At 36.1% G+C, this 26986-nt stretch overlaps 1 protein-coding gene across 7 annotated transcripts in view; it reads left to right on the forward strand.

Annotated features, from left to right (window-relative positions):
- OPA1 (OPA1 mitochondrial dynamin like GTPase) overlaps positions 1-26986 on the forward strand; it is a 104616-nt gene that overhangs the window by 55747 nt on the left and 21883 nt on the right. For all 7 annotated transcript variants that reach the window (XM_003310176.7, XM_003310177.7, XM_063807437.1 and 4 more), the window contains 9 exons: positions 150-226; positions 6207-6372; positions 8426-8578; positions 10232-10340; positions 10827-10906; positions 14156-14296; positions 16217-16333; positions 17634-17727; positions 18508-18618. In XM_003310176.7, coding sequence (XP_003310224.1) covers positions 150-226; positions 6207-6372; positions 8426-8578; positions 10232-10340; positions 10827-10906; positions 14156-14296; positions 16217-16333; positions 17634-17727; positions 18508-18618 — 1048 coding nt within the window. The remainder of the gene's footprint in view (positions 1-149; positions 227-6206; positions 6373-8425; positions 8579-10231; positions 10341-10826; positions 10907-14155; positions 14297-16216; positions 16334-17633; positions 17728-18507; positions 18619-26986) is intronic.

A 26986-nucleotide genomic window follows, 5' to 3' on the forward strand; every position in this document is an offset into this window, starting at 1 on the left:
AAAACACTAGAAGTGCATTTTTGCTACTCATGTATAATTAAACCCAAATTCAGCCTAGTCAAAAACCTCCCTTTGGTTATCTCTGAAAATCATGACGGTAAATTTACTGTCTTATGGAAATCTTACTTACTTGTATTTATATTGCCTAGAATGAACTATTTGAAAAAGCTAAAAATGAAATCCTTGATGAAGTTATCAGTCTGAGCCAGGTTACACCAAAACATTGGTAAGTATTTGATATTAATCTCTTTTCTGAAAGACTTTACTGTACAGGTTATAATGAAATGCTAAAACTTAGATTGATAAAGCAGTGATTTATTGTTGCCTTGGCTCATAGGCAAAAACGTAATAGTATATTTTTTTGGCAATATCTAACTACGTTTGTAGTCTAACCAGTTGAATTTCTTCATGTTCTTTTTAAATCTTGATTCTCTTTGCCTTTTCTTTATCTTATACCTAATAAATACATAATCATGATTTCTGTAAAATCATTTGGGCAGAAGTTTTGTCAAATTATACTTTAGGTAAATATCAACCTGTCAAAATTGATTTATAAAGGGAGTTGGTATATATTTTCAGGTTCTCCATTCTGAGTAAGAACAGTTAGTGCTTTCTGTAACATGTGGTTAATATGTTGTATACAAATCACATTTTGAACTTAATGCTATTAATACTTGAAATCTTTAAAAATAGCAAGTAAATGCACCTTTTTGAAAAATTTTTTATATTAATCTTTTCTAAGGCAAACTGTTACCTTCAATTTATATTTTATGTAAGTTTGGCCATTCCTAAATTCAGTGGAATGAGACACGGTAAAACAAGCTATGTATAAATAGCCTTGACATTTTTGTAGTCACATGTTAATTAACAAATTCCTCATGCAGAAATTATCTTTCTAATGAAGACTGTGGTATTTTTAAGAATTTATTTTTGGAGCAGAGCTATCCTCACTGCCATTCATTGTAAATATTTTCTGTACCTAGTCTATTCACTCAGTTAAAGGTTATCAAAAGTGAGCCTAGATAGTAGTATCTGGTCTGTTTGAATTCAGCATCACTAGTTTCCTCATTTCAGTGCCCTTTCTTCCTCAGTGGTGAAACCTCTTCTGTCTTCAAGTAGTCCACATTTGCCTGTTTTTAATCTCCGTTCCTTATCCAAAAAAAGAGATCTAATTGTATCTATTCTTGTTGATTAATCAAACATTGTTATGACACAACTTATGTTTGTTTATTTGTATCTTAGCCCAGTTCCATGGCTTTGTGTCAGTCAGCTTTCAAGTTACAAAGAGATATATAGGTTTACAGATTGAGTATAATACTAGTTGCCTTGCTAGATTGTATGAGGGCATTTAATGTATATAAAAGTGATATGTAAACTGTAACAACTAATAATGCTGTTTATGGGGAGAAAATGTGGTCCTTCTATAAATTAATTTTTGGTATCATCAAATGGAAAGGTTAGTTTTGTTGGACAGAAATCAAAGTATTTCTTCACTAAAGTGAGCCTTGAAGATAAATTTAATTTATTTAATACAAAGGTAACTGAAGAGAATTGTGAGGGGACAGTGAACGCATACCACCAGATTGCCCATTGAAAAGGCAACGGTCAGATCTGGGACATCTGGCTGCTAGAGATTTACTTGTGTAAGCTGCCGGATCATATATGATTCTCTGTGTTTTCAGACTGTAGAGGCTGAAAAAATGTTATGTTAACGCAAATATAAATCAGAGTAGCAGGTCCAAGCCTTAGCTGTTCATACCACATTGAATTCAAGTACATTACACCCCAAATATTTTCCAAATATTTTATTATTTTGACATAGTTGATGTTGTCTTGAAGTTTTTATTGGTATCTTTTTGCTGAATAATCCTATGTGATATTTTAGGACACTGCCTAAAATGTTTACAATTATTTAAGTCATAAGACTGTTTGATCTATATTTGGTTATCTGGAAAGTGTTAAAAGCATTTTATGTCATAACATGACAGTTTGTTATTTCCTTTAGACATTCCACTGTCCTTCAGTTAAGTTTTAGGAAGGTTATTAGGGGTATAGATTTGACATATAATACATTATAGTAGGAAATACTCACTCAGCATTTTTACGCTGTGCCTGGTTTTCAAGAGTGAATCACTGACATTCAGAAGGAGATATTGATATATCATTAACATCATGTGACCAGCAATGTAGACATATCTTTTCTAGAAGGATAGCTGGCTAGCTTCACAGAAATACATTTTTTCTAAAAATGCTACTATGGTACATTTTTAGAAATTCTTGGACTTCAGAAATCAAAGATTTGCAATATCATAATTTGAAATTTAAAACATGAATAAGTGTTAAGGCAGAGGCAGGAATATGGTAAGGGCCAGCAGATGAGAACAAGAAAGGCGACACAGGTAGCTGTGTCCTGTGGCTTTAACATAAATGGGGGCAAGAGGCAGGAGATAAAACAGTAGATGTAAGCAAAATATTGGGTTTATTAACCATATTCAGAAGCTTAGTATGTATTCCATAAGCAGTGGGGGGAGGGTGGTCACTGAAGAGGATTAGGTCAGGTTTGCATTTTAGAAAGGTCTTTGTAGTAGGCAAAATGGAATACAGGCGGAGAAAACTGTAAGCAAGGAGGCAGTTGGCTTTTGCAATAATTTAGGCAAGATGTGATCATGGCTTAAACTTGGGTAGTGAGTGGTAGTACAGGTAGAGAAGAGACACTTGTGAGATACTTGAGAGGTTACCTAAAAGACAGAATTGACAGGATTTAGTGATTGTGTAGATAATGAAGAGTCTATTAAATAACGAGTATGTTTATATTCAGTAATTACATTGCTAGGAATATATGCAAATGATATATTTGACAAAGATGAACACACAAGACCTTTCACCTTGATTTTTTAAATAAATGTGAAGAAATGGAAAGCAATTTATGTGTCCCATTTGGAATTATATAGTATTTGGTTTATATAGAGCAGATTACTGCTCTATGGATAGAAGTAGCCTTTGAAAAGTATAGGATGTTGACATGGAAAACTAAATACAATATACTTTTAGATTTAAAAAAGGGATTTATAAAACAGTATGTATAATTATGAACCACTTGTGTAAATACACACAAATAGTTACGTAGACATAATTTTTTAAATAATAAAACCATCAATAGTGGTTATCTTATAAAAGAGGAACTATGGGGTACTTCTTACATTTTCTGTATTGGTTGAAATTATTATATGGAGTATAATAGTCCTCTACTTTAAAATAAAAAAAATCCATTTTAAAAAGAATTTAATTAAAGTGGAATGTAGGTAAAGTTTCTGTAGATAAAGAAGGCAATAAAACTATTACCTTTATTATATTTTGCTAATTATATTTTGTGTATTAGTAGAAGTTATCCCTGGTTGATGGCAAAACCTGGAATAGAGAAGTCACCTATAGTAACACAGAATATAGTCCAGGCACGGTGGCTCATGCCTGTAATCCCAGCACTTTGGGAGGCCCCTATGGTCGGATCACTTAAGCTCAGGAATTCAAGACCAACCTGGGCAACATGGTGAAAACCCTGTCTCTAATAAATATACAAAAATTAGCCAGGCATGGTGGTGCACGCTTGTAATCCCATCTACTTGGGTGGCTGAAGTGGGAGAATCGCTTGAACCCAGGAAGCGGAGGTTGCAGTGAGCCGAGACTGTGCCACTGCACTGCAGCCTGGGTGACAGAGTGAGACCCTGTCTGAAAACAAACAAACAAAAAAACCATAGAATATAGGCTGGGAAAATTGTTAGATGATAGCAGCAAGCAATAAGGTAGCAGATGACATAACTAGATGAAGTGGCTTCACAGTGTAATGGTTTTTATATGAACATTGAGAACTGATGGTTCAGAAGAGAGACTGGGGTGAGGAGGACTTAGCTTCTACTTTCTAACTCTGAAGGCCATTTAACTGCTGAATAGCTTCATCTCAGCAGAATTTGAGGACAGAGGACAATCACTTTCCTTAAGGAAAGGTTTGGAGGTAAGAATAGGAAAAGAGAATGAGAGTGTAAAATGGTTTGTCATGGAACCGGGTATTATAGGAGCACAACAGAAATTGTTGGGATGGAGGGGAGCAGTGGGAGTCTGGGACAGAGGACAGCAGCTTGGCGATGAAAGGCAGGAGAGGCTGGGCAAGGAGAAGTGATAACAGCTGCCTCTGTGGATGTCAAAGCAGCAACCTCCCTTGAGAAAGTTGCGTTTAGCTTCTCAGGATTTGGTAATCAGGATTTTAAAAAGGGTGTCAGGGATATGGATTCCTGGCCCACAGACTCCAGGGAAAAATAACAGACTATGTCTCTTCTGAAGCAGGATGAGAAAAAGCCCTGGAGATCAGAGGCTGGATCCTGGTCTTCAGTTTAACTTTCAGTAATCTTCTTGAGATTGTGTTTAAAGTGGTATCTGAAGAGGAGGCCCTGACAGGCTGCTTTTCTTCATCTTGCTCCTTAAATTCTCCCACTCTCTGTCATTAACTCAGTGACTAAATTGTCTTTGTCCTTTTGGGCCCCAGTCATATATCCTCCTCAGACTCTGATTTCTTTACTGGTTGTAACTGGAAAGTGACCTGAAAGTTAGCAGTGGGAAACCAGGATCTGTGTTGATTGATTCAGTAGACTTAATTTTACACAAAATGTTTAGTAAATAGTCTTGGAGGGTAGGAGATGTTGACGCTCCTCACCAGAGAAGTTCAGCTGGGCTTTTGGACAGCAGGATATTTCTGCTACCCTGAGATTTGTGGCTATATCCTAAAGGGTTGAGGTTATTCTTAAGAAGGATCCCCTGATAAGCAGAGTTTTTTTTTTTATATTGTAGTATTCTAAGTTTATTACCCAAATAAATATTTCCTTGAGATTTCAAATTGAAATAGTTGTATTTTTTTATTAGTGACCCATGTTCTTTTAAGATGTCTTTCAAGGCAGAATTTTCAACATGATTATGCATCTTTTACATTGTTACCTTAATCATGAATTATTGAAAAATTTTATCTACAGCATTCTATAACATCTCTGTGCTGTGATCTGATAAGTTGTCATATTTATACCAAGAAGTTTTCAGTCTCAGACTCTCCCGTAAGCACATGAAGTATGTGTTAATACTAGGCAGATAAGTGTGCATGAAAAGATGCTCAGAATTATTAGTCGTTAGAGAAATACAACATAAAACCACAATGACCACTATAAACTTACTAAAATGGCTACAATTTTAAATGACAGACTATACCAAGTGTTGGCAAGGATGTAGAGGATCTAGAACTCTCATTCTCTGCTAGTGGAAATGTAAAGTGAGGCAAACATTTCAAAAAACAATTAAACATGTAATTACCATATGATCCAAACATTCCACTCTTAGGTATTTACCTAAGAGGAATGAAAGCATGTGTTCATAAGAAAGACTTGTACGTAAATTCTCATAGCAGCTTTATTTGTAATAGCCAAAAGCTGGAAACAGCCTAAGTGTCTATCAACACAAGAGTGGATAAACACATTCATGCAACATAATACTACACAGAAATAAAAAGAAGTGAAATATTGCTAGATGCGATGGCTCACACTTGTAATCCCAACACTTTGGGAGGCCAAGGCAAGAGGATTGCTTGAGCCCAGGAGTTCAAGACCAGCCTCAGCAACATAGTGAGACCCCATCTCTACAAAATTTTTAAAAATTAGCCAGGCATAATGGCGTCCACCTGTAGTCCCACCTACTCGGGAGGATAAGGTGGGAGGATGGCTTGAGCCCAGGAGGTTGAGGCTCCAGTGAGCCATGAATGTGCCACTGTACTCCATCCAGCCTGGGCAACTAAGCAAGACCCTGTCTCAAAAAAAAAAAAAAAGTGAAATATTAATACATACAACAGCATGATGAACCTCAAAATAATTATGCTGGAGTGGAAGAAGAAAGACAAAAAAAGAGTATATGCCACATGATTGCATTTATATAAATTTCTAGAAAATACAAAGTAATCACAGTGACAGAAAGCAGTTCCAGTGGTTACAACTTTTGAGGATGATGGATGCGTTCATTATCTTGACTGGTGCGATTTACAGGTATATACACATGTGAAAACTTATCAAAATTTTAAATATGTACAGTTTATTATAAGTTAATGATACTTCAGTCAAGCTGTTTTTAAAAACAATATTATATTTAGATTTGGTGCTTTTGATACTTTTTTATTTCAGGGAGGAAATCCTTCAACAGTCTTTGTGGGAAAGAGTATCAACTCATGTGATTGAAAACATCTACCTTCCAGCTGCACAGACCATGAATTCAGGAACTTTTAATACCACAGTGGATATCAAGCTTAAACAGTGGACTGATAAACAGCTTCCTAATAAAGCAGTAGAGGTTAGGATATAATTTAATTAAATGGGTAAGAAGCATTATCTGAAGGGAGTAGGAGCTGTGAATTTTAGATTTTATTCCCATCACAGCCTCTATCTTTCTTTTAGGTCTTTATATCTCATTTATTCTTTATTCCTCATCTCTGTTTTGGGACTAACCTTAATGTTGCTACCAGTTACTACGGTTATAAAAATTTACTAATTGGTATGATGTTGGCCTGAGGGTATTGGTACTTCTTCCAAAGACAATATTTAACAAGCAAATTTTGCTTGAATATGAAATATTTGCTTGAGTATTTGATTGAATGTGAAATATTTTGAACATTTTCTGTGGATTCTGTGGATTATAGAGATTCCATAAAGAAAATACTTAATAGATGAAGCATTTCATCTGAGCTCAGTTATACTTAAATTATCATTTTCTTAGGATCCTGACAGAAGATTAAACTAGGAATTATTAAAAAACAAAACAAAACAAAACAAAAAACTACCTTAAAGAATCTATTTCTGCTACCATGTATCTTGGCTTTATCACTTAATAGCTGTGTGATCCTTTGCCTAGTTGCTTAACTTTCCTATGTGTTTTTTCATCTATAAAATGGTGACAATAATGTTGCCTACCTCACAGCATTGTTATAAGGATTAAGTAAGTAATTATATGTAAAATACTTAGACAATGCCCAGCCCATGGTAACTGCTCAGGGAATGGACCTGCTGTTATTATGGTCCTCATCATCTGAATTGATCCATCATGTACATCACCCCATAAACAGTGATTGTTCAAGCTAAGAGTCAGTGTGTCCTGTGCTTCTGTGTGAGGTTGCTCACAAAATTGAAGTCAATGTTAAAAGTAATTTTGTTTTTCACACCTATCTTAAAGGCAGTGTCAGTTTCTAATTATTCAGATGTGATTTCACCCCTTTCCTATCTTGCTCCAGTGTTAACTTCCTTATCTCTGTTCTCAATTTCTTCAAGCCCCTTTCTAAGAACTCCAGCAGCCTCCCTGCCTAAGTTGCACGTTGCTGAGCCCTGGCAGTTCTTGACACATTTACCCCTGAAGAAGTTAGAGAGCTGCTGCTACCCCTTCAGTAGCTCTCATTACTGGCACTAACATTTTTTCTGCGCCCTGTCCCATGATAGGATATTTTCACATCCTAAGGTTCAAGCAGTGGAAGTGGTTATGAAAGCATCAATTTTTCTTTACACTGCTGCTTTCTGTCCCTCAGCACTAGGTGTCATGGAAAGAATGTAGATCTGGTGAGAAGGTCAGGAAACATGGATCTTAATACTCACCCTACCACTCACTCCGTATTTTTGGACAGTCACTTTCTTTTTTAAAATGAGAGAGGGCTAAAATCCAGCATTAAAAAGCCCACATAGTTATAAGTAGATTTTGTTCTTCATTATTTTTGACACTGTGCTCTTCCTTTCACCGTTCAGATCATTAGGAGTTAGCTATAATACAAAGCTGAATACTCTTCGGCTATGTTCGAAAGTGTTGGTGCATTGCTTCATATCTTTGCTTAAAGACAAAGCTATGAAGATGACTGAATCATTAAGACATTTTAAAACTTTTTGCAGTGTGAAAGAAGCAGTCAGACTCATGTCTTAGGGGTTGAAATAAATAAATGAACTAACTTGGGTGGCAGGCTTAGAATACATACCTTATCTTGAAGAGACATCCCTGTTCAGCTACAGTAGGTGGTGTCATGTAGGAATATGGGTATACCCTTCTCAGTTAGTCCAAGAGAAGCCGTAAATGCAGACTTTTATATGAAATCTCTCAATTTTTAAATATTAGCATGCAATTTTAAAAATGAGAACCACTATACATGTCTAGGAAAACATACCAGGAAGCCATATCTGTCCCCAGCAACCCGTGTGAGACCTCTACATCATAGTTTATATTTGCCTTTTTGTTAATGTAGTTTCACATATATTTTCTGATAAGCTGATTTATTTATCACATCTGTTTGGCTTGAGCTCGTGTTATTTTTCATGTTAACCATTGAAGTATGTAGTAATAATACAGCTTTTTTTCTTTCAAATAATTCTAGGTTGCTTGGGAGACCCTACAAGAAGAATTTTCCCGCTTTATGACAGAACCGAAAGGGAAAGAGCATGATGACATATTTGATAAACTTAAAGAGGCCGTTAAGGAAGAAAGTATTAAACGACACAAGTGGAATGACTTTGCGGAGGACAGCTTGGTATGTTGTTTGTATACTGGGGTATCAGCCTCATATTTTTATATAACTTCTCAAATTGATACTTTTTCATAGGAGACTTTATATGACTAAATTACATTCTGAATTAAAAATAATGAAGTAAAGAAACAGATTTATGATCTGTAATCTGCCCTTTAATATTTCCCTGCCCTTCTAAAATCACCTGTTGCTGTTTCTTTCTTGGCTATCATTTCAGAAAAAAGTAAAACTTTGCAGTAAACAGACTCTGATAAACTTCTACAAATTGTCATCTGTTAGCCATTTTATGGGCCTGTCTGTAGATAGGTGCTTCTAATTTTACCCTCTGTGATAATGAAAGGAACTACATGCGTTGGTTTTCAGTGGATTATAAAATGTTAGACGCCTAAAATCATAACACCAGCTACCATGTATTGAATGCTTACTATGTGCCAGGAACTCTGCTAGGTATTTTGCAAGCATTATTTGATTTAATTCTTAACCACTCCTGTTATTGTCATTGACAGAGCTGGGATTCAAGCCCCTCTCTAATGGCAAAGCCTGGTTCCTGACACCACCTGATAAATCTTTTGTTATGTAGACTGCTCTCACTACCAAAATCAAATCTGTTAAGTGCCTGCTGTGCTCAGAGAGTTACTAGAGGTGTTGTTGAATTACAGGATTGAGCGATTTTCTGGGAAAATACAGAGCTGGTTGTAATTATAATTTTGTTTTAAAGAAGTGTTTGTCTTTATGGCCGGGCGTGGTGGCTCACACCTGTAATCCCAGCACTTTGGGAGGCCGAGGTGGGTGGATCACCTGAGGTCTGGAGTTTGAGACCAGCCTGACCAACATGGATAAACCCCGTCTCTACTAAAAATACAAAATTAACCAGGCATGGTGATGCATGCCTGTAATCCCAGCTACTCGGGAGGCTGAGGCAGGAGAATTGCTTGAACCCAGGAAGGGGAGGTTGCGGTTAGCCGAGATCGTGCCATTGCACTCCAGCCTAGGCAACAAGAGCAAAACTCCGTTTTCAAAAAAAAAAAAAAAAAAAAAGAAAACCATATTTATTCTTGTTAAATGCCTTATTAAGACTGGCTTACTGAGAAAATAGCTTCATTTTTATTCATCCAAAAATTATAAAATTTGGAAGCCAATTTTCAACTGTAATAAATAACTTTTATGATTTTATAGACCTTTTAAATGTCTACCTTATTACTTTTTTCGTTGCTGTTAACACTGGGAATAATGGTTAATAATTTTTTTCTCCTCATTTTTGAAAAGGCTAACATATAGGTCATATGGCAAAAAGCGATGAACATGATCTGAATTATTAAACCCTGAATTTTAGGTTTCTAGATGCTGCATTTCATGTAGTTAAATTTGTAATATTTTGTATAATGTAAATGTGTAATATTACCCACGCACCCCATATGATTAGCTTGTTTAATTTGGGCCAGGAGAGAATCTCCACTCTTTATTTTTTAGATAGCAAGCTAACAAATAAGCAGGCAAGTAAAAGAAGCTTATGCATTTTTATAGGAAGGATATATTTTTATGCTGGTTTATATACATGGTTATTTTTCCATATTTACTAAGCTGTCAATTTGAATAAAACTACTAAAATGATGAGATGTAAAACAAGTTGGCTTTTTCTCTTCTTGTTATTTTCAGAGGGTTATTCAACACAATGCTTTGGAAGACCGATCCATATCTGATAAACAGCAATGGGATGCAGCTATTTATTTTATGGAAGAGGCTCTGCAGGCTCGTCTCAAGGATAGTAAGTGGAGACACGGCTTATTGAGTTCTGAGTTCACAGTGGTGAAGGAGTCATCCAACTTTAGTGAACGTTTGTAGAAATAGATTGAACATTTCAAAGTCTTTGTCATTAATACTATAGTCGAATATTATTTGTGGAATTTTTTTAGTCAACTGCTTTGTAACTACTAAAACCAATGAATAAAATGGACACATGATGCTTATATGCATTTATATTCTATAAAGCTATAATGCAGAATATTTTAGTGTGTTTGCTACTGTACTTATAGGAATTTTATAAGCAATTATACTTTTAGGTATCTTAAACACATATATAATTAAACTCTTACACATGTGCCATATCAGTCATGTGGGTTTTTTCCTTTATTTCAACTGCCTTCGTATTGATATAGCACTTTGAAATAATTAAGAAAGCAAGACCATTATTAGTTATAATTTGTGTGTGTGTAAGTGATAAAATTCTTGATTAATTAATTTTTTTTTCTAGCTGAAAATGCAATTGAAAACATGGTGGGTCCAGACTGGAAAAAGCGGTGGATATACTGGAAGAATCGGACCCAAGAACAGGTAGAAATAAACAAGTCTCTAGTCTTATGATGATATAATTTTGTTCATTTTAATTCAGGCATTAAAATATAACCTTTTTGTGGCTCTAGACCAGTCTCAGGAATATTAAATGTTTTATATCATACTTTCTAAAATATAATGAATCTTTAGAATAAAGAATAAACTACATAAGAAAGTTTTTTTTAAGTGAAGTAGCCATGTTGTTAAAAGACAAGAGATGAAACATGCCCCTTTTGTGGTTGATTACTTTGTTCATTTCAATTCCCTGTTTGAGGTAAAAAGGAAGATTAAAGTTATGAACAGGCCAGGCACGGTGTCTCATTCCTGTAATCACAACCCTTTGGGAGGCCAAGTCAGAGGAATCGCTTGAGTTCAGGAGTTCGAGACCAGCCTGGGCAACATAGCAAGACCTCCTCTTTACTAAAAGTCAAAAAAAATTAGCCAGGTGTGGTGGCACATACCTGTTATCCCAGCTACTAGTGAGGCTGAGGTGGGAAGGATTGCTTGAGCCTGAGAGATCGAAGCTGCAGGGAAAATAACTTGTGAATAGAAAAAAATGGTAAGGTTTTCAGAGGATGTACAATGAATATGACTGGCGGGAAAAGATACAATTTTTCTTGCCTTATTTTATTATCTTATCTATATCTACCATTAAAGTCCCTACCCCTCACCTCCACCCCTGTTCATTCCTTTCTGATTCTTATAGCTTCTTTTCCTATCTAGCATTCAGTCTTATACCACTGTCTCGTTCCTTGTTCATTCCTTAAATGAAAGAATCTAAATAGAATATAGAATCTAACTACATAAATTAATGAAATAATGAAGATGAAAAAGATTTAGCATCCAATCCATTTTCTTTTCTTGTTTGCTTTGTTCCTTGAATTCATTTAGAGAAAGGAGATCAAGTAATGGAAAAATAGAGGAGACAAAGAGAATAAAAATTGACCAAATGAGATGTCCCTATTTCTTTATTTTATATTTTCATTTTCATTTTAAATACAGTTAATTGTATAATCTATATCCTATTTTTTTCCTAGTTTCCCACATTTCTTGTTTCATAAGTTCTCTATCAGATGTGAGTCTCAACTTTCCTCAAAATAATGAAGAGACAGTCTTCTTTTTCTCTGTGTTTCTTTACTGTTTTTTTTTTGGTAATGACTTTTGTGAAAAATGAGCCATTAAGAGACTGAAGCGAAGCTGAGAAGCAGACAGTTAGTGATTGGGTCATGCATGTGTTCAGGGTGCATTGGTTATCTCTGCTCTACAGATGGGCCGAGAGAAGGAGGTCTGTCAGAAGAGAATTTCTAGAGATCCATCCAAGGTTTCTGACTTTGATAGAGGAAGATGCATTGATTAGAAAGAGCTGCTGTAAGGGAGATAAACTGCAAAAGAAAAATGGTATCTGTCCTTCAAGACTTAGTGATATTAGGCCTAAAGTCTCTAGAACAGTTGGTGGCAGAACTTGCCTCAGCAACTGACTGGTGGTAAATGTGCTTTGGCCAAACACTCTCTGAAAGAAGTGATTCCTGCTCGTAAGTTATTTTTGTCAGGAACTTAAACCCACAGGGGAATCCCTTCAAGAGAAAGAAAGGAATTTGCTTTAAAGTCAGTGCAAAGGGTCTGTAAGCCTCGAAGAGGAATCTGGAAACCCTTTAGAGAAGAGCCTTCTCCCCACAGGATTTCAGGGCAGCGTGTGTGAGACCCAGGCTGACTGTAGAGCAGAGGCCATAATTTGGAATATAGAAGGGAGGGGCATCTGAATCACCCGAGGAGGTGTTTATATATAGTGTTTTGTTTTTTCTTCAAAAGCTAGCCTCATGTCAGACTCACTGAGTCAAGCTCTCCTTCTCTGTCCTTTCTATCCCTCCCACTCCCAGTTGAAAGCAAGTGTTTTCAACCTCATACCTGGAGGTTACAGTGAGACATGGATTCTAGAAGAGGTTGAGAATATCCCTAGGTCTCACATCGTAAGTTCACTTAGCTGAATGACAGGATTTGGCAGGAAAAGAAACTTAAAGATGAGAAATCCATTCTCTGAAAAGTATTTTGTGCTTTTGTGTTTCTTTTGTTTTCTAGGAAAATTCATCCCTTTGAAACATTCTCGCCTTGTTTAAGCCAAACTAATGGAAATTTTGGTCAGGATAGATCCAAGAGTAGTTCTCTCTTCTAATGGCCAAGTGTGGTGACAGTCAAATGATGGGTAGAAAGGGGGAAGTAAAACATGAGGCAGGGTGAGCTTGGGAACACCATTACCAGCGATTTCCTTTCCATCTCAGACTGAATAGTACATGTTTAAGCAAACAGTGAACTTTCTCTTTATCAAATGCTCTTTTTTCTGAAGTATTAGTTTTCAGAGAGTATTAATTAGTAGTTCCATTTACAAGTTAATTGTTTGCATTTATGTGTTAATCTTGTCTACTCAGATTTCATAGCTGTGATAGAGTTTGGGGCAAAAAAAAAAACACTCGTAGCTGTGGTAGATTTTCTATTCTAGTAATTTATTTAGGGTAATGATTGAATTTAAAGCTAGTTTCTTCTATCATACAATTTTGAGTGGAGGTTTGAAAAATGACAAGATTAATTTAACACAGTGTAAGAATCTTGTTATCAAACATAACTAGTGTAGGTAAGTTTTCCTCCTTTGGTAAAGAGATTATGAATAATTACAGATAAGAGACTGGAAGTGAATTTAAGAAGGATAGATACCTCACAGGAGCAGTCTGAAGTACCATTTTTTATGAAAAAGCTTTTTAAAAATCAAACTACGCATTTTATATTTATTGGAAAAGAAACATGTCAACAAGTTTAAGTCCTTACAGTAATCTCGTTCTTAAGTATAGTTCTTAGATATGAAGCATTTTAGAACATCAGCTCTTCCTATGCATTCAGGGTGCTTTTTCCTAGATTCAAATTATACCCTACGGTCAAGAAAGAAAGAAAATACATGGTAAGATTCCTGGTGCTGTAACTTCCACAGGAAAAACATTTCAGCAAAAGTAACATTAACAAGTAGGGCTAATCCCTGGGTTTTCTCCCCTCTCATAAGGCAAATTCTTCTGTGTTCATAGGCCATTTACCATATTCATAAGCCGGGGTGCTGTGTTCTTTCTTGTGTTTCTTTCTTGTTTGTTGTGATTAAGCTTGTGTTATCTTTTATGCAATAGTAATGTATTTATTAAAATTGAGACTGTTTTTCAAGCGCCAAATTATGAACCATCTAAACACAGTCCTTTTTTAAACATTTTAAAGTGTGTTCACAATGAAACCAAGAATGAATTGGAGAAGATGTTGAAATGTAATGAGGAGCACCCAGCTTATCTTGCAAGTGATGAAATAACCACAGTCCGGAAGAACCTTGAATCCCGAGGAGTAGAAGTAGATCCAAGCTTGGTAATAAATACTGCTGAGAAGCAGGAATCTGCTTCCTTAATATTTGTTTCTTGCAGTAAATGTTACTACATGTGTTAGTTAGATATTTAAGTGCTTAATTTGACTTTTGTCACGTGTACATTTGCTGACAGTAAAAGCTTAGTCATTTTGATTGCGTGAAGAGAAGGAATTTTATTCTCAGTATTGCTTTTTTAAGAGTAATGCTTTAATTTGTAAATGGAGAAATTTACTTTGGCAAGTTCAATGGTCAACAGTCAGTTCATGCAAAATGGGATGAAACCGACCTAGACCTTTGCCCCGCGTCACGCTGTTTCAGATTGCAAAATAGCATTTCTGTTTAAAAATGGCATATATATGTGTTTTTGTGTGTGGTTTACAGTCAAATGTAACTCAATTAGATGTGAGTGGATTCAGAAAAAATAAAAATGTTGTTTTTATTAAATTGGATATGACCATTGAGTTCCTTCTCCATTGTCCTCTTTTGTTAATGTGAGAATAAAAATAGTCTACACTTTAGGCTACTTTTTGCTTACCTTCATGATGCTTTTTTTGAGGATGAATTTTAAAAAATACTTTCGGGCCCACGTTTTTTAAAAAATACATTCTCTACTGCTTAGTTAAGATGTAAGGAATTCAAAAGCTCCTTATAATATTAGCTTAAGTGAACACAATTAGAAAAATAAGTCTAGTGGGGAAAGCAATCATTAACAAATTTCAAAGCCACACAAACTCTTTTAAAGATTATGTGCTATTTATGTTTCTGTACTTGAGGGATGAGTATACTTATTTTAAATTCCACCACAGGTCAGAACAAGTAAAAAAATAAAAATAAAATTGGTAAAACTCAAAGCAGTTATATACATCTAGCATTATTTATATATTGAAAATGAGATGAAAGCTAAATGATTACATGAGCTGTTTGAGTTGAATGTGGATTTAGTTTTTATTCTTGTTGGTCCCAGCTCTCGTTAACAATAAGTTGTATTCAGTTTGACACTTTTAAACGTTATGTGGCACATTGGTGAATACAGTAGGAGGGATTTTCTCTTCAGAGTGGTATAGAAGAGATGTTACGTGATTTTTTTTTTTTTGACTTTTTGCTCATGTCTTAGGCAGTGGATTGACTGTATGTCTTAATTAGTTTCTAAGACCAAGAAAACCTCAGGTTTTTTAAGGGACAGTTTGTTCAGTGCACTTTGCAAAGCTATAAAATAAGTAGCAAAGTACCACGAGAAGAATATTGCATGGACTAGATGTCAGGACATGTGAATTCTAGTGTATTTCCATTATATTAGCTAATAATGTCCTTTAATAATTGATACCACTTTTCTGACCTCACTTACCTCATCTGTCAAAAGGGGTTGATGTTTTTCTAGTTAACATTATTGTTGTTTTGCTCAAAAAAGGACAGAGGGTATTAAAGAATATTGGACACTCAGAGTATCTAGTAATAAAGTGGTAGGGATCATATTGGTATGGTAGCAGTAAAATTTTATAAACAGAAAGGAAATGTTGAGTTGATAGACATGATCTGAGACCATCTTAAGTTCTAACTCTGCTTTTAGATAAGGCTTTCAACCTCTTTCTGCATTGGTTTCCTCACCTCTAACTAGGGGAAGATAATACCTACCCTGTCTACTCCACAAGATGATTATTTGATTATAGTAACAGCATTTGTTTAAATCATTGCTAATTTTTAAGTACATAAACTTGGGTAATGGGTCAGAGTAGTAGTAAATCTAATCTTTGCCTTAAAAAAAGTAAGTGAATAAAAAAATTTGAATAACCTTGTAAAGAATAACCTTGCTTTTGCTTTTAATTAACTTTTTTGGTAAATATAATTTTTGTACAACTTCTCAGTGTGGTTGATCAACATGAAGAATATACAGTAACTCTGGGCTTTGTTTTTTCTCATTTTAGATTAAGGATACTTGGCATCAAGTTTATAGAAGACATTTTTTAAAAACAGCTCTAAACCATTGTAACCTTTGTCGAAGAGGTTTTTATTACTACCAAAGGCATTTTGTAGATTCTGAGGTAAGGTTTCCAAAAACAAAGAGAAGTATTTTTAAGCAACAGTTGTCAAAATATGCTTAAAAGTAAACTTTAGCTTAAGCATTAATTTTAAGTCCTTTGATCATCTGGGGGAAAAAAGTATGTGTAATTTATAAAGAATATCTAACTCTTATATATTCAAAGATATTTGCCACTTTGTTCGTGATACGTGCATATTATCCCCAATGCTTATAAGAATATGTGAATATAAATAGTAAAAAAAAAGTGTGAATATAAATAGTAAAAAAAATAAATAAAGTAACAGGGAATAGTCCCTTATTCCCTGACCTGTAAGAATTTTAGTTAACATTTTTATGTATTTCTATTCAACTTTTTCTGTACACAGGGAGAGAGACAGAGAGGGAAAGAGAAAGTGTGTGTGTATCTGTGTGTGTAACATAACCATCCATTTGCATAATGGAAATCATACTGCAAAACAATTTTTATCATGCTTTTTTCAGGTGTCATAATTATTTCTTCATTTCACTAAATCTTGTTTTAAATAATCATAAAGTTCTTGTATTAAAATGATTCATAATTTAAAGTAACCCCTAGGTGGCAGCAGGCTGATATATTTTCAGCATTTTCTTACAAGCAAAAATGCTTTTAAATATCCTTTTGATAAAGCTCAGTTAATCAACAATCTTATTTAATTGAGACTTCTAACATGCTGTTCTTTTGTTTTCAGTAGATGAACATAAATTTATATTTAAATGCACCTAATTAAAAGTGGCAAGTTTTTTTTGCATAATTTTAATTGTAGAGGGAACTTCTTTCTATAGAAACTTCTGTAGAAAGAAGAAACTTCTGTAGAAACTGCCTTCTGTAGAATAAGCTTCTTTTTAAATACATCAATTTATTTTCACACAGCTGAATTTTAAAAATGGCTTGAGTACAGACTCAAAGAAAAGAGGTGAACCTAAGGACGTATTTAAGATAAACATGGTTAGCTGAAACTAAATATAAATGGAGGGTATATGCTATGAATTTCAACTTACATACAATGTAATGTAATTTGCTACTACTCAAGCTTATTTGCTTTGTCATTAGAGTTGAAACAAAGCTATCTAGGTGTCAGACAGATATAAGCCAAATTATGCAGAATTTCATGGCTCCGTACAGAAAGGATTCTGTAGCTTACATCTACAGTATATGCATTAGGTAAATCTGGGTACTTTTTAAGCTTAGGACATATGTACTGGTTCTAGTAGTTGTATGTGTTTACGATGATAGTTTTCATTTTAACTTTGCATCTGGTAATCTTAGTTACTTAATATTTCAGTTGGAGTGCAATGATGTGGTCTTGTTTTGGCGTATACAGCGCATGCTTGCTATCACCGCAAATACTTTAAGGCAACAACTTACAAATACTGAAGGTAAGCCACATAGGGACTGCAGTCTTATTTTGACATTAAAAAATAATAGTGGTAATATCCATATTTAATAGAAGGATGCCAAAATACTTCCCCAAAGTAGATTTATTAGAAAAACTGGCCAGGTGTGGTAGCTCATCCCTGTAATCTCAGCATGTTGAGAGGCCGAGGCAGGAAAACCACCTGAGGCCTGTAGTTTGAGACCAGCCTGGGCAACATTGTGAGACTCTATCTCTACCAAACAATAAAATAAATTAGCCGGGCATGGTGGCACACATTTGTAATTCTAGCTACTTGGGAGGCTGAGGTGGGAGGATCACTTGAGCCCTAGGATTTTGAGGCTACAATGAGCTATGATCATACTACTGCACTCTAGCCTAGGTGACAGAGTAAGACCTTGTCTCTTTAAAAAAAAAGAAAAAAATTATTATTTGCTTTTAAAATAAATCATAATTGGAAAAGATGGGTGATAAAACATACCAGGAGTTTATTTTCATTGCATGAAACTCTGTTGGGAATGGACTCCTAGGTATCACTTAGTTTTTTGGGAAATCTGCACTTCCATTAAAGTGTATAGCTTAAGAATATGACATTCTCTGAGACTATATAGGTTTCATGCTGATAAAACTACTGTATAACAGAGATTTTCTATGACTATGAAAAGTTTTAGCAATAGTTCTAACATGATAAAAAATTTACTCTCCATATATATAGGTTAATTTTATCATCTTTATTCATTTATAAAAACGATGCTCCTCAGGTTTTTTAACTTTCTTTAAACAGTTAGGCGATTAGAGAAAAATGTTAAAGAGGTATTGGAAGATTTTGCTGAAGATGGTGAGAAGAAGATTAAATTGCTTACTGGTAAACGCGTTCAACTGGCGGAAGACCTCAGTGAGTAGTTCTTACTGCCCTCTACCTTACTACCTTTCCACCTTTCCCATTTCCATTTGTTTGTTGATCCATTTAATCTCAAACTTACAGAAAAGTTACAAGGAATTGGGCTGAGCACGGTGGCTCACACCTGTAATCCCAGCACTTTGGGAGGCCAAGATGGGTGGAAAACGAGGTCAGAAGATCAAGACCATCCTGGCTAACACGGTGAAACCCCGTCTCTACTAAAAATACAAAAAACTTAGCCAGGTGTGGTGGTGGGTGCCTATAGTCCCAGCTACTTGGGAGGCTGAGGCAGGAGAATGGTGTGAACCCGGGAGGCGGAGCTTGCGGTGAGCCAAGATCCTGCCACTGCACTCCAGCCTGAGCAACAGGGCGAGATTCTGTCTCAAAAAAAAAAAAAAAAAAAAAGTTACAAGGAATTTTTTTCTTCTCTGAAGTATTTGAGAGTAAGTTGCTGACCTTAAGTCCTATCACTTCCAAGTAGGTTCATGTATAGTTCTTAGAAACAGATTTTCTCATAGCAACCGAACATTGATAAATTACAATATCTAATTCTCAGACCCCTTTCAAGTTTCACCCGTTGTCCCAGTATTATTCCTCCATATAACAAGATGTCCCAGGCTCAATACCTGACCCAGCTTCCTTTTTTTGAAGAATGGTGTTTAGAAATGGAGACCTAGAAATTATATATGCTGTTATTGGAATATCACTGTTCCCTGGTTTCTCAGTGGAAAGAGCTAGGAAGTAAGTGTTGTGAATGTTTGTGTGTGTGCAGGTGAATATACACACACTGACATCTGTATTCCTAAATCATGTGTATATTTATTTATTAAAAACTGTGAGTTGATGCTGATACTTCCCATTTTAATCCAGCATTACAAGGTTTGTTCTAGCGTTCTCCCTTTCGATATTTGTCACTTGCTTTCCTGATAGAAAACGGGCTTCTAGTATCCTTAATATATTTTCATATTTTGGTCAGTCCTCCTATACATAACCCAACTTGAATGAAGATATGTCCTTTTCCATTGCAGAAGTGTTCTTTTTCCCCAGCTCGGACTCAACACTACACACCAGGCCACCACATGGCGCCGCACCCAGCATTGACACTTCTTTTACCTTGTCTGGGCTCTGACACCCATGCCGGGTTGCTCTTCGTCATGGAGTCCTTTTTACTGAGCTCTGCTCTGACGCTTTGTGCCAGGTGCCTCCCCATCTCATCCTTCCCACCTGCTAGCCCCTGCCCGACCCCAGACAGATTCCCTCCTCACCTGAAGCCAGACCATGCCTTTGTGGAGATATCCTCTTTACCCTGCCTGTGCTTCGCCAGCCTGCACCAGGCCACCCTCCTGCACAGATACTCTCCTCATTACCGGACCAGGCTACCAACAGCCCCATGTGAACCCATTGTAACCCAGGTCAGGCATTAACACCTGCAGTAGGCTACCATGGCTTCCCCTGCCCACCCTCCTAGCTTGGCCCTACTAATAATCACTTTGTCACTGTTTGGGGTTGATATTTGGTTGTTTCTTGTAGGTTCCTAGCTTTAAGATAGGATTGCATACTAAAATTTACTTAGATCTTTGAGAACTCAAGGAAATCAGTGAAACATTATTGTTATTAAATAAAAATAAAATACCTGTAGTTGGTACCTCTGTTTGAGCCTGCCTTCTTACAAGTTTCCCTTACTTCAGCTTCGTGTAACAAAGTATCTTTTTCTTTCAACGTGTACTTAAATTTCCTGTCTTATTAGTTTTCTGATATCTAAAAGAAAAAAAAGTAGATATCATTAATAAATTAGAAAGAAGTTCTGCAAATTTAAAAGCAGTTTCTAAGCTGAGTTGTAGGATTACAATACAATCAATAGGATTATCCTGAAGAAACCAGGCAGGGCTCTTCTATGTTATACCCTGTGCCTGCACAGCATGCTTGCCCCTTGTCATCAGCCCTTGTGGTCCCATTCTCTCCCTCTAGTAATAATCTAAGTTCTGCATTGCTTTCTCCTTTCCTTTTCTTTCTTCCTTTAAATATTCTTCTTTTGAGACATATCTCATTTTAACTTTTATTTTCATTTTCTGTCACTTTTGGTTTTTCTCCTGCCACCTTGGCAATATAGTTAAGTTTGTGCTAACGTAGAAGAGTAGTGCTCAAATCTGAATTGCCATTTACTACTAGCTGTGTCATCTTCGGCAGGGAATCTCCCAGAGCCTTAGCTTCTTTATTTGTAAAATGACTATTATAGTGGTTATTTCTCAGGATTGTTAGAATTACTTCCACAAACATTTGCAAGTCCCTGGTTCATAATTTCATGCTAAATTAGTACCGTTACAGGAAGTGGTATATCATTGTCACAGTGTATACAAATATATTTCTTTTATATCCCTCGTGATATAATTATCAAGACAGTGAAACAATTCAATGAATTTTACCAGCATAACACATTTTTAAGTGATTGGAAAATCATAAGTATCTTTTCTTACGTTTTTAGTAGAGGCTTTGCAACCCCATTACTCTCCGCTCCCAATTTGATTATTTAAAGAAAGTGGATTACTAACTCAGATATGTACGCTGTCAAGCCAAGTTTTATGTTCTACTGCTGGTTTTCCTGATAAAGCAGTCATATAACTCCCTTGAAATGATTTACTACTTTTGTACATATAAAATTATAATGGTGTTAATGTACCAAATAATGTCCTTGGAAGCAAGGGTTTTGCCAGTAACTCAGCTGCATCAGTCACCCTCAAGGAGATGAGCCATGACTTTGTCCATTAGTTGGGAAAGAGTCTGCAGAGTGCCTTTTCGTTACTGTTTATCTTTGGTCTGACACTTGGGAATAGGGTCATGGATACTTCAGCCAGAAAACTTTCAAAATTTAAGTTATTAATGTATTATAAGGATCAAAGTTTCTAGTATAGCCTGTTCAATTAGAACATAGTGTGTTGGTTGATTGGATTTGGAGAAAGGGAGGCAATCAAATTTTTACTACAGTTTCAGCCTGTTACAGAATATTGTATAGATTGTTAAAATGTTGATGCATTCATATTTTTTGCCAGTTTTAAGCTTGTATGATTTTAAATCATTTCCTTACCTTGGAGACTCCCCCCCACCTTTTTTTTTTTTTTGAGATGGAGTCTCGCTGTGTCGCCCAGGCTAGAGTGCAGTGGCACGATCTCGGCTCACTGCAAGGTGGTTCTCCCACCTCCGCCTCCCGAGTAGCTGGGGCTACAGGTGCCCGCCACCACGCCTGGCTTATTTTTTGTATTTTTAGTAGAGACGGGGTTTCCCCATGTTAGCCAGGATGGTCTCGATCTCCTGACCTCATGATCCGCCCGCCTCGGCCTCCCAAAGTGCTGGAATTATAGGCATGAGCCACCATGCCCAGCCCTGACTGCCCTTTAAGATGAGTACATAAGTAGTAGTAGTACATTTTTCTTTCACATCCTGGAGAAGATATACTGTGTTCACTATTGAAATGAAACCATAAAGCTAGAGTTAGGAAGATTGAAGAAATGAAAAAGGAGCTCACATGATTTTGTCTCAGGAGAGGCTCTTCCAGGATTCTTTGGAGATATGGTAGATTCCATAGCTGGAGCAGGGAAAGGACAGGATGAGCCTGTGGGTGTGGAAAGGAAGGGAGTGCTTGAAAGATGATGAGGAGATGTCAGCAGGTCACAGAAACCCTCTGAAGGAGGCTCCAACTGGCCAGGCTGGGGACAATTTGGGCCCCAAAATAATGACAGTAACAAATTGTAACTCATTGAATGAAATAGGAATCCATACATTGGTAATTATATAAATAAGGGAATAAAACCATGATGCAAAAAGGGATGTTTATGTCATCACGCAAAATATGTTCACAGAAAATATGTACTAATTAAAAGAGGGAAAAGAGTAACTTTACAGTGGATGAAGCCTGGCAATCATCACTTTAAGCAAGTGGTCAGAGTTAATATTATCAGTAATGGTCAAATCAAAACCATATGCAAGAAGACTCTAAAATGCAAGAAGACTCCTGAAGTACTTCTAGTATCTTCTTACCAAAGATGTAGAACTTAAATTCAGTCATAACAATACATGAGACAAACCCAAGTTAGAGCACAGTCTGCAAAATAACTGGCCTGTAATCTTCAAATGCATCAAGATCATGAAAGACAAGGAAGGAGTGAAGAGCTGCTCCAGTTGGAAGAGACTTAAAACTAAATGCAATGTATGATCCTAGATTGGATCTTTTTGCTCTAAGGACATTAATGGGCCAGTTAGTGAAATTTGAAGGGGATCCGAGGGTTCCATTGTAGTAATATATCAGTGTTAATTTTTAAATTTTTATTAAGTTGGGATTATTTTGGAAAATACCATTATTCATAGCTAATACAAAGTAGAATATTTGGGGATGATAATGCATGATTACAACAAATGTTTCAGGAAAAATATGATCTTTGTAGTGGTCTTGCAACTTTTCTGTAAGTCTGAAATTGTTTACGCATAAAAGGTTAAAAAAAGGTTAAATTTTGTTTTTATAACTAATAATGGATTAGGGTCATGTGAAAGTACTTTAGAGGAAATGAGACTTTTGAGAACATCATCCCTGAAGACGTTGAAAGACTGAGTTACCTCATGGATAATTTAATAGGGTATGCAGCTGATTTTTCTACCTTAATTTCTTGTTTGCAGTATCTACCCATATTTAGAATTGTCTGGTGTTAAAATATGCCCACTGGGACTTTCATGAAATTCTTTTGATTTTCTAGAAAATTCAGTTTCAAAGGATTTTTTAAATAGATATTTTAAGTTTGGTGTCAACTTAGATAAAATCTGTTTGGAGTCCCAGTGTAAGTTTTAGTAATGTGTCCAATCTGTTTACTGAAATAGTATAACTTTAGAATACTTTTTTGGAGAGATGAAGATTGGTATGTTATGGTTCAATTCAAAGTTGTTCTTTCTATTATGATCTATTTTATAATTCATAAAATCTATCTTATGATTGTCATCATAAGTGCAATTTGTTTTTTGCCCCATTCTACCTCAGAAACTAAGTATCTGGGCATCAATAACAATTGGTAGTAGTGTTTGCTGCTAAGCCAAGTTTCACCAGTACAGTGTGGAATTATTTTATTGTTTTTTCTGTGAACATTGTATCTGCTGTTACTAGGTTATTGTGAGGTTTTGGGCCTTCATAGAAATTGCTTGGAACCCTTGTTCACTAAAGCCTGTTACACTTTTTCTTCTCTGTGCGTGTAATCAGAGACTTATTGATACTGACACATTCAAGGGGCATTATTGATCATTTAGATTGCTGTAAGACCTAAGGAGTCTTGGCCGGACGCGGTGCCTCACGCCTGTAATCCCAGCACTATGGGAGGCCGAGGCGGGTGGATCACCTGAGGTCAGGAGTTCGAGATCAGCCTGGCCAACATAGTGAAACCCCGTCTCTACTAAAAATGCGAAAATTAGCTGGGCATGGTGGCAGGCACCTGTAATTCCAGCTACTCGGGAGGCTGAGACAGGAGAATCGCCTGAACCCGGGAGGCAGAGGTTGCAGTGAGCCAAGACTGTGCCATTGCATTCCAGCCTGGGTAACAGAGCGAGACTCCATCTCAAAAAAAAAAAAAAAAAAAAAAAAAAAAAAAACGAAAAACAAAAACCTAAGGAGTCTTTTCTCCTTATTTTACAATAAATTCCTTTTGATTTTGTGTAAAAACTTGAAACTGTTTATGAATGTAAAATAACATTTGAATACTTTTCTTGTGCCAGATATTAGGTTAAATGCTTTATGTGAATTTTCATTTGATTCTCACAACTTTTGAGTTAGGTAGTTATTTTTCTCATTTTACAGATGAAATGGAGGGTTAGAAACTCGTAGGTAGTAGATGCTAAAGCTGAGATTTGGGCCTGGGCCTTTTAACTACTGTGCCAGAATAATTTGGGAGGGAGTAAAAAACTCAAGCCTTTGGAAAATATGATTACATAAAATTGTCCTTTATATTGAGAAGCTTCCATAGTTACCAGTGTCCTTCACAGGGTTGATCGGAAAGACATACATATTAGTGATGATGATAATGATGAAGATAATCATTGTTACCACAGGTACTTCCTATAATATAAGCATCTTTCAAACTGTATGAGAACTTTGATAGAACATCTGAGTAAATGAACAGTACAGTGTGCATGAAACCACTAAGCAAACCAAGGGAAGTTAATTTTCTTTATATGAATTGTAAACATGTCTCTAGATATCCTTTATCAGATTCCACCATGCGTAAGTAGTGTCTAAGTTGCCCCATATTTAGAGTTTTTCAATGAGGTTGTGTTCCTACTTAGAATCCTAAAGTTCAGCTATGACAGATATATTAATAAAATCTGTGGAATCTTTAATTGAGCATAATGGTGGCTGTTATTTTAACTTGAGGCTTTTTGTTGAGCTGGATTGAAAGTGCACCTTATTAGAAGTTACAGTGTATTTATTCCTATTTCTTGTTCTTTATGTGAGAGAAGATATACTTTAGTAGACTGAATACTTCAGAGCTGTATCTCATTTACCAATAAAATGTGAAAACAGTGGTAAATTCCTTCACTTGGGCTACCATTGTACAGGCCTATTTTAATGGTATAGTTTGATATCCTTAATGTTAAAAGCAGTATAGCTTAAAGAGGCTGGGAAATTAGAATTTTCCAATATCCTCAGCTTTTTTTCCTCTCACAGTTAATTTGCTCTGCTGACTCCCTACGCGAGGTGGCAACAGCTGGCCCTTTTACTGGAGCTTGTGGGGATTAGAGAGTCGGGCTCGCAGCAGCGTGCTCGGCCTCTTGCCTCTGTTGACTGTTCTTTATTGTTTGATGCCTGAGCATCTCCCAGACAGCGAGCAATTGTTTCTGGAAACTTAAAGTTTGTTTCTCTTGGGAGTAGACAATGCTTTTGGGGCTTGTCTTTGTGTTTCTTCACTTTCCCAGTCTCCTCTTATCCTTCATCCTGTGCTTTCTCTTGATAATTAGAAAGGAGCAAAGATACCACCTTTTTATTTAGGTCTGCATGAGATTCTAAAACTTAGAAGTATAGGCTATAGATGAAAGTTTCTTTTTTCAGTAAGCCACCTCAGTAACAAATCATGTTTTAAATGAAAACTTTGTTCTTCATAATATCATTTAGTGAGAGAAAACAAACGCATGAGTGCATTTTTGAAATTATGGTACTAAAAGGGAGCAGCAGCAAGGTGACCTAATACTGCCATTTTAAAAGCTAGGATTAGAAATGTATCATAACTGCTTAAATCTAAAAAGATTCTTTCACTGAATCCAAAATATAGTTCTAATTTATAGGATAGTTATAAGAAATCTCTATGCCATGTGAAACATGAATAAAAAGTAGTCAGAACATAGCTAAATAGAACCCTGAGGTAGGCAGAATGATTTTATTCTTCACATTTAGTAAAGAAAACATCAAGGTACCCTGGAACTTAATTTCTACAGTGACTTCACATTTCGACACTTCTCCCATACCTGCCATCCTGCCATACCCTTGAGTGTTGTTACGGATGAGAATATCGTCTGTGAAGTAGTATGAGATGGAAATTTTCCTAGAAAGATTATTGTACTCGGAATTTGGAACTGAAAAGTGTAGAAAGGGGAAGTGATGTGTTTAAAACTGTTTGCGGAGGTGGGACTCTGCCATGTGTATTTTGACAAAGCTACACAGGTGATTCTTGCCATCCCCGATTACCGTGCACCCGCCTGCCCCTGAGCTGGCACTCCAAAGAGTTCTTTCAGTGCATAGCAAGACAATTTTTCATGCTATTAATTGGGATAAAATTGACATACATTCATTTGTAGAGTCTGAGACACAACGTCACTTTGGAAAATTTGGTGAGCAATTTGAACTGCATCTGCACTGGTGTGTTCTTTTTGTTTCTGTAGACTTAACCAAAGAAAATGAACTTTAAAGGGACTTTAAAGGCATCTGCACTGGTGTGTTCTTTTTGTTTCTGTAAACTTAACCAAAGAAAATGAATTTTAAAGGAAGAGAGGGTGATACCAAGTTGTAGAATTCTAGGTATGTAGGTTCAGAGGAGATTTTTTTTTTTTAAGAAGAAAAAAAAAAAAACACCCAATCAAGAAGAATAGAGCAGGGTGTCCCGAAGAGAACGTGTGAGCTCGAAGCATCCCGGCAGCATCTTTCATATCTCAGTATTGTTGCTCTGTTTCTTGGGCTCACAACACCATTTCCTCTCTCCTGGCTTTTAACACATCTCGAGGCAACCTTTTCCCTTTCTTTTTATGCACTTCTCTCACTGCGTCTCTTCTATATCATCATCACTTCAACCTAACCCAGTATTTTTATCCCACCTGCTTATTTACCTTCCTTCAGTGACTAAAA

Source organism: Pan troglodytes, chromosome 2 (assembly GCF_028858775.2).
Source record: "Pan troglodytes isolate AG18354 chromosome 2, NHGRI_mPanTro3-v2.0_pri, whole genome shotgun sequence".
Classification (NCBI taxonomy): Eukaryota; Metazoa; Chordata; class Mammalia; order Primates; family Hominidae; genus Pan; species Pan troglodytes.